This window comes from Anser brachyrhynchus (assembly GCF_964034855.1).
Source record: "Anser brachyrhynchus genome assembly, chromosome: 3".
NCBI lineage: Eukaryota > Metazoa > Chordata > Aves > Anseriformes > Anatidae > Anser > Anser brachyrhynchus.
In genome coordinates this window covers 101,644,212-101,656,710 of record NC_137696.1, presented here as the reverse complement: position 1 = coordinate 101,656,710, position 12,499 = coordinate 101,644,212, and the positions used below count along the sequence as shown (strand labels likewise).

Sequence of the window (12,499 nt, the reverse complement as noted above, 5' to 3'; positions counted from 1 at the left end):
AGAAAGGCCGCCACAATACTTCAACCTACCATCTTTCCACCAGTCTTGTTGTGCTGAACTATTCGGATAAAATTTTCAACACACGTTAAAGAGCCGTCAGCGTGAGGTAAACAGCAGCCAAGGACAAAGCTTGTCCCAGTTAAAGTCTGGCAGAGGAAACAGAGTCTTAACAGAAGGTACTGAGCATCCACTTCTTTCGTAAGGATCCTTACACACTGTAACTACCCCTACTTCTGTAACTACCCCTTCGCAAGCTCCAGGATGAAATGAACTCTAAAAAAAAAAAAAAAAAAAAAGGAATAAATAATTATGTGTGCTTGAGTTTAATGTGAAACTTCCTCTCTGGCAAAGTTATTACAGAGTTGTTTTCTACGAGACTCCGTGCGCTTTCTTTAGGGCAGCTGGTGCAGCTGCTGTTACGGGGTTCACCGGGAGCCAGAGGCCGGGGGCAGCGAGGCCACCCCCGGGGGAGACAGAGCTTCATTTACACCGCGCTGGGCTTAAATGAGTGCTGATTACAGCCGATAAGCGGGAGTGCCCCGCCTGGCAGCGCACCGCGCCGTGAGGGACCAGCCCCACAGGGGTGCCGCGGCCATTTCGGCGCGGGGCTGCCGGTGCCCGCTCCCCACCCGGCCTGGCAGCGGCGGCGACGACAACGCCGAGCCCCGTGCCCGTGCCCGTCCCCGTCCCCTGCGGCCGTGATAAGCGGGGCGGAGCCACCCCGGTGCCCGCCCGGCCCGGAAGCCCCCCCGCGGCCGGTGAGGGGCCGCCTTCCTGCCGGCGCCGCTCCTCCTTCTCCTCCTCCTCCTCCTGCGGCCGGGCAACATGGTGGCGGAGGCGGTGCTGGGGGAGCCGTGAGCCGGTGCCCGCTCCCGGGGCACCCAGCCGGAGGCGGCCGCCTGGCGGGCGGGCCCGGCCCGGGGCGAGGGGAGGGGAGGCGAGGCGAGGAGAGGAGAAGGCGGAGCGGGCGATGCCTGAGCCCGTGCGGGTGTGTCGGTGAGGCCGGGAGCGAGCGGGAAGATGCTGCTGTCGCTGGTGCTGCACACCTACTCCATGCGCTACTTCCTGCCCGCCGCCGTCATGATGGGCACGGCGCCCACCTACGTGCTGGCCTGGGGCGCATGGAGGCTGCTCTCCGCCCTGCTCCCCGCACGCTTCTACCGCGAGGTGGACGACCGCCTCTACACCATCTACCAGAGCATGGTGCTCTTCTTCTTCGAGAACTACACGGGCGTGCAGGTGAGCCGGCTGGGACGGGACCACCGCTGGTGGCGGTGATGGTGGTGGTGGTGGACCTGCTGTAGGGTCCCCCCGTGCCCACCCCGCATCCCTGCGAGGGTCCCGGGCGGTCGCTGCCGAGTGAAATCCCTGGGGAGGAAATCTGCTGCTGGCAGCAGGTGCAGGCTTCGGCCTTTCCCCTCCCAGCAAAGCCTCTGAGACCGCGAGGAAGACTCCCGCCCGCGTCCTGGCCCAGCGCCGCCCGACGATGCTCTTCGAGTGATGCTTTTCACGGCGTGCCGGTGTTGTGTTCGTTTTGCAGGTCGGAAGGCAGAAGGGACGTGACAGCAGTCATGCTCGGTCAGCACCCGAGTGGCAGCCTCCTTTGCACGCTTGAACCGCGCGGCCTGTTCCGCGCACCTGCGGTACTGCACTGAGAGTTGATAAGGAAATTGTAGCTAACCATAATTGCACTTCGTGCATCTACAGGTTTCTAATAAATAGATTCTTCACCTTTAGATTATTACAGCTTCACAGTTCTCTTACAGTTTGCCCGCTGCCAGGTTTCGGTCCTTAAATTTTGGATCAGCCGTGGACAGCGATTACCCAGTACCCCAGAAAGCGCAGTCCAAAGTTTCAGGTTAAGAAGACAGAACTGGAGGCCTCTCTTGCACGACCAGGGGTTCATTTGGGTGCAAGTAATAATACCTCACTTAACAATTTTCTCATCACGTTACATATTTGAAAGGGCTACACATTTATTTGCAATTTGAAAGGTAAATAAGGAGACTTTTAATTCTGTATTTAAAAGATGCTCACTGTGCCTCAACCTGATTTTCAGTGTTGCTGAGTGTACAGAAGTGTATTTGAAGTTAGTGTCAGCTGTATGTGCTTGGGAGTAAAGAATAACAAGTGTTTACGTGTTGACTGGTGTGTTACAGAGCCGGTACAAATAGGTCCTTCTTGATATTTCCAGTTAAGTTATTCATCCACTGACTTATGAAATGTTTCTTTCAAACTCAGGCTGGGTCTCCCCTGGTTTCTGCTCCCAAGCTGCAGTTGTAGGCCTCACTTAATGGAAACCCACAAAGCCAGCTACACAGAGAGCAGAATTGCACAGTTTGACATCAGGATGAATAGGAAGGATACAAAAGGGAAGTGAGATCTTCTTTTAGCCTTGATTACTTTTTGACTGACTCAACTTGTAACTCATGTAACCTCACCCTTGTATCTTGTCCAAATTTGTTAACTTGTGTTGTGATTTACATCTTTTTATTTTTAAATAAAAAAGGGAAGGGGGAGCAGTAGTTCACAGGTTAAGCACTTACTGTTTTATCTGCCTTATTTCTTTGTCTAGCATCTTTTAATGCAGGCATTTTGATGTGTAGTAGCACACTTTGGTAATTAGCTGCTGAAAGCAGCAGTATAGTAGTTTAATTCAACCCCTTCAAAGATTGAGAGCAAGAAAAAAATCAAGATATAAATTGTAACAAGAAAATTGTTCAGTTTTCCTACTAACATTGTGCACAGAGTAGCAACCACTTTAAACTTGTGATAAAAAAACGTTTTCATAAAAAATGCCTATCGTGTAAGGGTACAGGATGGGCAAGGATAACCAAAACAGACAAAAAGGCAACCATTGTCTGTCCACCTTTGTTTTCTTTGGTTACATTGATAGAAATTCTTCCATACAAACAGAAGAGAGAGGCCCGTACAGGTGATCAGTTAGAACAACATCTAAATAGAGATGCTTTGTCAGAGTGAGCAGCAGATGATATTAGGAGGAGAGGAGGTGATGCAGGCAAAGCTGAAATAAAGAATCACAGAAACAAGGAAGAAGGTTCACAAAACCAACCTGGCACATGTTGTAGGGTAAGTGAAATAGTAACTGAGACTCAAAGCTAAATAAAAACATGGAAAGTGTGATGCATATGTAGGAAGGTAAGAGGAAGAACCCTTAAGATTTGTGTTTCATTTAACTGGAAGAGATCTCCGATATACTTAGGGAGGAGAAACAGGGTGTCCTTTCAGACCTACCCATGCAAACACTGAACACGTTTAACTTGAAACTCATGGTGGAAAGTTAAGCATGTGCCTGAATGTTTGAGATTGGGATGGTAACCTGAGAGCTCCTGTGAATTGGCTGTTTTAAGGCATGTAATTAAATGCAGAAGCGCAACATCATTATATGCAATCTCCCCCCCCCCAGAATATAAGAATATTAACTTTAGTAGCTCCATAAAGGCAGTTATATGGGTTTACGAACATTAAGACATCATAATAGCCATAGGAGGGAGGAGTTCAGCATCTCTTTGGGGTCCGTTAATTTATTCAGCCGATTTAAGTTTGTTGCAATAATTTTTGTAACTGGATAAAAGGGAGGCCAACAACTTGATCCACCAGGATACCAGGACATACTGCCTAGTCTCACTGAAGTCATTAGGGTTACACAGACGCTTAAGTGATTTACTGAATCAAAGCCTTAAGTGACTTTCTTAGCACTGCCACAGTCTCACCCTATGCAAAAGAAAAATGTCTTTAACATTGTGTTCCGTTCAGCATTCCTTGTATTATTATGCTTAGAATGTTTGTGGTTTTTCGATACGATAACACTCCAAGGCTGTTGTGAATAGTTGAGATGTCTGACCTTAAAATAATAATTTTGTTGGAATTCCCATTTTTAGCGTCAGTGAAGTGTTAATAGACTAAAAGTTGGTTTGGATTTTGAACATAGATTATTTTTTGACTGAATGAAATAGTGAAATATCTTGATTTTTTAAAATTTATTTTTCAGGAAAATGATGTATCTGTGCATCAATGGCTTTTAGTCCGTAGAGTATCTAATCCTATCTTTCCCTCATGACCATATGTGCAAACATTTTTTCTTATTTTGTACTTGACTTGGGTGTTTTAAGCCAAGTTTATTAAAACAAAAACTCTAGTTTGTGCTAGGAAGACGTTTTATCTTTGTAGCACATACTTCAGTTGTGAAATGTAACCAGATAAGGTGATACTCTGAACTGTGTGTCAGGAAGTCTTGAAACAGTAATAATTCCTTTTCTCTTAAGTATTTGGCTTGAGATATGAAATAATTACAGAGCAATAATTGCTGTGAACCATTTCTGAGTATTTATATTCTAAAGAATGGTTCATGAAATATCTAAAAGGTTTTTTTTTTTTCATTTTCTCATACTATAAATACTTTTTAAGTTTTAGTCAGACCTGTTAATTTTTTCCACCAAAAAGATTTGTTTTGGAAAGCCTGAATAGAACTTGAGCTAAGATGGAATCGGTTTAGGTTTTCCAACAATATTAGAATTCTGTAAATGAATTACCAAAAATAGTCCTATTGCTAGTCATCATGCAAGAGTTGGCTGTAGAAAACTGAAGAACCAGTATTTAGAGTACAAAAAGCAAGCCAAAACTTGCCAATCCTGAAAATTGGGTAAACTGTACAAAAACATTATGACTATAAAGTGAAATCCTGTAGCGTTCTGGAGATTTGTCAGTGCAATTGCAGTTTGGCAAATATCCATGCATTTTATTAAGGAGCTATAAATATATATAAAATTAATCTATACGTGGCATTGTGACAGTACTTTTCAACAACCTCCAGGATTATAAAGTCATAGTAATGAAAATCTGTAAAGGTGGTTTGTTGGGAAGTGGAACAGGGAGAAGGGCCCTGTTTTGGCCCTATGTTGCTTTGGATGGAAATGTAATTACGTTGAATCTCACCTGCCCTGCTGTAAGCTGCAGGAGTGCTACAGTATTTTCTTCTAGGATGAACATATATGAGATGCTTGAACTCTGTAAAGTGAGTAGGAAGTCTTAGAGAGCAAAGGGTGTTAATTTTACCAGCGATGAGCCAAAGCAGTCATTGACATAGACAGGTGCAGTTCAAGTGCATTGGAGGGCTTGCAGTTGCTTGTGCTAATTGTAGATTTGGCCACAAGTTTCCAAATCCTCAAGCAGCATGTGAACAGTGTGGTTGTCTTACAGCTTTTGTCTTTGCTGTGCTAGGGAAGTCCAGACTCTTCTATTTCATACAGCACAGACAATAGACGATTGCATCTTAACACAGAATGTGAAAACCAAAATGACTGCAAATATGCCTATGATTAGGGTGTTTGAAGGGCTGAAAAGACTAGTAATTCAATACGATGAGTGCTATCATCTCTCTATGACCCTTAGCATCTTATCCCAGTTGCTGTCAGGGTGATGAAATTAATGCCTATTGTGTTTGTGCACATGTTTCAGATCAGCTGGGATCAGAACGTTCTTCAACCTTTTTTGTTGTAATTGTGTTTGATATTTTGTATGGAGTGGCAGTGAAGAAATAATAAAGAAATCATCGCTTGGACTGCTTCCTAAAGGATCATTTTCCTTCTGAAAGATTTTGACAATTGCATAAAATCCATGGCTGAATTAATGTGCGTGGATTTTTTTCAATGCTTGTGTCAGCTCTCTCGCCCTACCCCCACTTCCTTCTGAAAATGAATTTTTGGAAGTGGTGCTTTCATTAAAGGCATTATGAAATTCTATTTTTCTTTGTCATCGCAGGGCTCTGGGAGAATCAGATGCAACCTCGGTGTTGTTTTGCATAGCTGTGGTGTCTCTAATAATTACTTTAGAAAATATGTGAGATCCCAGCTACACAACAAAACATGCTTACTGGGCTGATACTGAAGCTTGGGCTGCTGTGTAGTGACAAGGTTGAGCAAATCAGAACTTTTCAGGGACACTGTTACTCAACTCTGGACTATACTGTGCTGCAGAGCGTAGCCCAGGCCCAAAGTCTTGGCTTCCTGGGAGGCCTGTGAGGAGAGCTCAGTGTGAGGTTGGGATGTGGATGCTTAGTGTCGTAGCCTTTGGGTTATTTGCTTTGGAAGTGAGAGGTATGAGGTCTGCACTCAGCTTTATTCCCAGGACAGCAGCTTTGCCAGGCTGGGCTATCTTTGCTGCAGGCACTCTCTGCTTTCCCGTTTGAAGCTGTTCCACGGTGCAACAGGTAATGCAGAAGGGCCCAGCTGGGGAGAGGGAGGCAGCAGAAGTGTAAGGGCAAAGCTGTAGGAGGCTCACGTCACAGAGGTGCTTTCTGTCCCTAGATACGTCAGGGGCTGAACCTCCTCAAGATGAGGACCTGGGCAGATGCCACTACCAGAAAGTTAAAAGGAGGTGCTGCTTTTCATCCTTCTCTGGTTGTATTTGCACAGAAGGTGCTGATAGTAGCACTTCGTGATCCTAACTTTGTAAATGTGCGCTTGAGGTCTCTGAGCTCTCCACCCAGTGTGGGCAGCCAGCCCGACAGCTTTGAGTGGGGGAGTGCTGGGAGGCACCGGAGCTGGGAGGCACAGCTCTGCCGGCAAGGCCAGGTGGGACAGCCTTGGAGGACTGTCATTTTGGCGATCCTGCTACTGGACCTGGCTTATAGCACACTGTGGAAATGGTGTCACGGAGCAGCAGCAGCTCTGGTTAGGCGATGTGGCCACTTTGTGAAACTATGTTAGCTGGTGAGTGGTTAAGATAAATCGTGAATTGTTTATGGTAGAAATAAGTCTAATGGTAGAAATAAGTCTTGGGGGTTGGAACAGTGCTGAGATTGAAAAGGTAATTGAGAATGTAGCGAGGTGAATCATTTCTGTGTGGTAAACATTTGAAAGAAGACCTGCTTTTTATAATGAAAATTTTTGCTGTTATACTAGCTCAATGAAGGCAGTTTACCCTGGCTCATCTCATTAGGGATTTTGGAAAGCAGCTTTCTCCAGGCGTATGTGTCTTTTATAGTATTACAACAAAGTCCTATCTGTTATTGTAGCAGAAATTAAGTGATACCTGCTAAGCCTAAGGGATGCTGCCTTCAGATTGAGACGGATGTCTAATTTTAGACTCTTACGTGCCACTGTGGTGTTAGGCAGCAAAAATAGGTACATTAGGTATGTAAGCTTTGTGCTCTTTCTTTTTTAGATATTGCAAAAGACATATTTGCATATATTTTAAATTTTGTTCTGACTGCATTTGGCTAGTGTTGTGAAGCTAGAAGTCCTTGGAGGTGGCAGTTCTTTTGGGTATCAGCAAGCATTTTTATTTGCTGCAGCTTCTGGCCCTGGGGCAATCTGGATAGAATATAGTATGGAGGGACTCCTTGGTCATTGCTCGTCCTGATCTCCTCCTATCCCCCGATACATGAAAAATGAAATCAATTAGTTACAAATTAGTTCTGTTAGCTCTTTCAGAAATCACGTATCAGTTACCCAAACCAGAACTACCTCTGTTTGGGTTCGTAATACAGAAACTTTGTGTGGAGATTTGCCTGGCATATATTTTCTAATTGCCAAGTCACGAGTGAATCTGAATTTCATATCAGCCTTATCTAATACTGTCTGCAATTTAAAACTAAAGTATATGTTTTCAGTCTAAAAATAGCTATGTATACCTAAGAAAATCCTATAAACATAAGTATTTGCCAGGTAAGAGGAGCTAAGGAGTCAAAAGACGGTTTGAAAGCACTTACAAAATTCTGCTTTCAATTACTTAGCCAGTGAGTTTTACAATACTGTAGTTTGATATTAAATTTTTTCTGGTTTAAGATATTCAAATTAAAATAGATTTATATTATATTCAGTTCTTAATGTAAGTCATCCTAATTTTGCCTGAGCTGTTATATTTTGAAATACAGGTGGTATTTATCACTTCCTTCTTAACCTGCATGAGTTTTATACACCTTCGTTTTGAGTTTAACTCTGTTTTGGTAGATTCTGGGCCATGGAGTTTTACAGTGTTCTTCCATGCCCTTTCCTTCTTCTTGCATAATACATCCAGATGCTTTATGTAAGGGTGACTGTTAATTGAGAAGTTTTTCTCCTAGTACTATACCATCAGACACTGCTCTTGCTAAGAGAAGATTCTATTCATAGTTAAACATTTGAGTCCAATTATTTCCAACTATTTACCTCAGGCTTACAGGGTGTCTTTTTTATTCCTCAGTTTTACTTGTCTTAGATAAAGTAGGCTCAGATGTCAAGGATTTTGACATTACAATTATGAGGAAGCATAACTTCTCAGGGGAAAAATGCATTCTTTAATCTTTGTTCTGTCAATTTGAATTTAAGCTCTGAAGAGATTTGGGATGAAAAACAGGGAAATTATTTTCTCCATTTCATTTCTGTCACTTACTACTTGTCATCTTCTCTGTTACAGCTCCTCATTGTGGGTCTAGGAAATCACGTACTTCATGCTAGTTTGATATTTTGTTTTCCTTATTTTTTTAGATATAAAACTAGCTACCTGTGATTTGGCTGAATTTCTGTATTTGAGCACATATCTAAACATGAAGAAAAACAATATGACTTGTAACTGTATTGTGGTAGTTGCAATAATTTTTCCTCTCGAACTCGCAGAATGACTTGAAGACTTGCTTTGTCCATTTTCTAAAGCTACTTGGGAATCAGAGGGCATGCGTGTTTCTCTTGTGTAAGCAAACATGGCTCACAGTACCAAGCACGTGCTGTGGTGGTATGCAGAGGTGTTAGAGGGATGGTAACTGTGGTTACTTTTTGAGGCTCACTCAAGTTTACTGTGTTCAGATCTGGAGCCAGATAAGTTGCAGCTAGTTCAGACACCTCCCCTCGTGTTGTCTTCTGCCTTGTCTTTGCCTTTTCTTGAAAGTCTGTAATGCTTAAATGATAAATATTTATTGAAAATGATATGTGGAAGAGCTTTTGGAAATCTTATTCCAGTATCACAAGCAGAGAGCATGGAGTTTTTTTCATCTTACTCTTTCCCACGCATCTTGACTCATTGATAACTCCACACCAGTTCAGCCCGTACTTGATATAAACACTTGTATGAGTTTTACAGATAAAAATTTAATCAACTCTTCCTAGAAGTCCTTCACATTTAGAAGCAAAAATCCTATTATAAAGAGCTCTAGCTAGAGGAACACTGCAAATAACATTGCTGCCACAAGGTTTCCTGCTTCTGGCTGGTGAGATGCGCAGAAGATTACATTTTCAGAACATGCTTAATGTATCAAGGCATCAATAATTGCTAGGTTTTTTGTTTGTTTGGATTGGTTTGTTGTGGTTTTTTTTTGGTGGGAGGAGGGGGAGGAGGCGTTATGTACTTCCCACTACAGAAGAGTAGCAAAATAAATAACAGCTAAATTGATGTGGGTCACTTTTTCCATTCTTTTAAGATAATAAGAAAATTCTGTAGAAAAAATCTCCAGAGGTGCCAAAGGATTATGAGGGAGAGTGTTGCTCTCCTAATGAAACAGGTAGAATACTTCCATGCCCCCCTGGTTTTGCGTATTACCAAGATGCCAGATGTTCAGGAAAACTCTTCTGTAGCAATCTCAGCTTATAAATAATCTCCTTTCACATATGTTTATGTATTTGAAATGTGCACAGTACTTGTGGTTTTTGTTGTCTTAAAAAAGATGTAATTATTGGGCATTTATGGTAAGAATCATTTAGATGCTCTAACTTTGACTTTCCCAAATGATCACTGACTGTAATTGTGTGTCACTCCATGGTCTGTGTCACAGAATTGCGTTGTAATCAAAAGCAGGCCAATTGCAGAAAGATCCAGTAAATGATTTTGGCATTGGAAGTAGGTTTTATTGAGAATGTAGATGCCAAAATCTGTCACCAGTGCTGAAACAATTAAGCTATATGGGTGCCTTTTTAATGGTTCCTCAGATAGCTAAGGAGTCCAGGTATGAATGAAATAATTGTGCATGTTTTAAAGTGAAGTGCTTGAACCATATATAACCCTGATCAGAATGCAGAAGCAAAGCTCCTGTATCGACAGAGTACTTTCAAATATGCTGGCAGAAATGGGGACCTCAAAAACAGTTTTGTCTCTTACTTTCTATTTAAAAAAAAAAAAAGGAAGAAATGGTGATATTTCTCTTTAACTTAATGAGTGAAAGCACAAACTGTACTCGTGTGTTCCATCAGTTCAGCTCCTTCTACATACACATAGCCTCACCACTTTGAAAAGCTGATTTAGCCGTGTGTTTTCAGAAGAGAGAATCCGCCGTCCTTAGATGAACCTTCTAAAAGCACTGAGCAGTGTGTTAAGGCACGATGGGATTTAAGATCTGCATCTGCTTTTGGTGCTTTCAGTGGGCTACATCCGGGCAATTCAAAGCTGGCAGACTTGGTAGTGCAGGTCTTGTGAATCCTTTTCTGCAGCACTGAGTTCTCCTAGAAGCCAAGAGCTCCTTTGTCTGGGTTATGGTTGAATCAAGTCTGGCACCATTGCATAAATAAATACAAACTAGCAGAACTTGCTCAATATACTATTTTGACAACTTACTCCCTCTGAAATTATTCTTTTGTTCAGGTTGGATATCCCAATTATTACGCATGTATCATAGAACTTTGTGCTTCCACCATGCCCCTTTTAGAAATACACTGATAACCAACTGAATTGCCCTCTGAAAGAGGAGTTCCAGAACTATACACATCAATCTCTAAGTGATGTTAGACTGGTGTGAATAAAGGTATTTATCATGTTATGTTGTAAATCACTACATGAGGCTTTGAGGAGGACTATAAATAAAGTCAGGTAATGCTTCTGTAGGAGTAAGTCTATAACGTCTAAGAACTCTACATAGCATCTGTGAAAGATGCAAGCAGATAAGAATTGCAAACAAATCTAGTCCAGTTAAACAAAAATGATATTGCCCATCTGTTGACAAGTGTCTCCTTCCTCTTACAGGACTGTGGGATTTTTGTATTAAATAAGTATGGTAGTTGTTATTGCAGTTACTTGATTTCTTTTGGTACAATGATGGCAGTGAAACTACCATGATTTTTCTTCAGACCAACTGCCTGCAGCGAAAATTACTTAATTCATTGTATAACTAGAAAAAGTACGCAACTAATTTTTATAGCCTAAATATTTAAAAGTCTTTTTCATGCTAAAATACAAAAAAGTAGTCAAATGCACACAGAATAAGACTCTGAAGTTTTATTTTTACTGATACAGATATTATTTTATTGAAAACATTAACGTACGTTTTCATTAGCACACTAGGTAGCTGCATTTCCATTCAGGTTTCACTGATTCTGATTGTTTGGGAAGGAGCTTTCCCTTAATTAATGAGTGAATTCTAGTAATCTCTTTAATTCAACGGAGAAACTTTAAAGCCTTTATATTCAGCATCAGAACTATGCTGCTTCTGTACATGTAGTTGGTGCTGTGCCACTGAATGAAGCGTAACTGCTTATGTTTATAACAGTTCATCAATTTAGACCATCAGACCAAAACGTAGAATGAAAGCAAAAATGTACAGGCTTCACCCTTAACGTCAGATGGTATGATTCAGTCATACATAATAATGTTCCTAATATAGTCTTATTGCAAAAAGGGAATAAAATGGCAACAACTTCACATTGTGCTGTGGTTTTGGAGTTCTGGGATTTCTGGTGCGATCAAAAGAATGATTTAAAGAACAATCTATGAATTTCATATAGAAATCTCAATGTGTCCCATAGCTCAGTCTCTTGGCAGTGGTTCTCTTCACAGAACCCCAGTAAAATAAATAGCTGCAGAATACTTGAGTGAGCTATCTGCTCCAATAAAGTGGATTGCATTGGGATTTTATGGTTTGGTGCTGAGCCTGAGCAGCTGACTTCAGACTTGATCAGTTATGTTTTGAGTAGGTAGTCTCTTTGACTAAAAGACGTTATGATGTATAATTATAATATGACCATTACCTAAAAATTGTATGTGATCTAAAGGTATTTTTAGGAAGAAATATATTGAAAGGTAAACATTTTGCAGTGCTAGAGATAAAGCAGCTGACAACTAAATTGTGCAATTTTTCTTCTTTCTCATTCAAACTTTCATCTTCATGCATTCCCTTGAGCTTAGATGTTGCTTATGAAAAATATTAAGGACAGTGCAAAGTCTTGAGTCTGTAAAATGGTGGAATCCTTCTGTTCAGTGTTTGGGGGAAGATTTGTGTCTTTATGGTGTAGGCAAGTGAGACCTGTATTTGTTAAATGAGAATAAAAGTGCTTCCCTATCTTCTGTGAAGAAAAGCTAACATTTTGATATGCTTATAGTAGGGCATCTGAATACCTGAGAAATTTGTCAGCACCAAGTACAAGGCCCCCAGTTATGTCCTGCCTTGAGCCTGCTTCTTGTCAAACAGGGTAAATAGATCCTGTGATCTGAGATATTTTGTTTAGAATCACAGAATCATTTTGGTTGGAAAAGACCTCTAAGATCATCTAGCCAACCTTTATCCTAGCACTGCCAAGTC

At 41.7% G+C, this 12,499-nt stretch overlaps 1 protein-coding gene across 1 annotated transcript in view; it reads left to right on the top strand.

Moving 5' to 3' along the window:
- The first annotated feature begins 780 nt into the window (after window positions 1–780).
- The window catches only part of AGPAT5 (1-acylglycerol-3-phosphate O-acyltransferase 5), a 60,067-nt gene continuing 48,348 nt past the window's right edge, over window positions 781–12,499 (top strand). Inside the window, exon 1 of the mRNA XM_080585451.1 lies at window positions 781–1,239. Within this exon, the coding sequence (XP_080441577.1) occupies window positions 1,021–1,239 (219 nt within the window). The 5' untranslated portion in view covers window positions 781–1,020. The remainder of the gene's footprint in view (window positions 1,240–12,499) is intronic.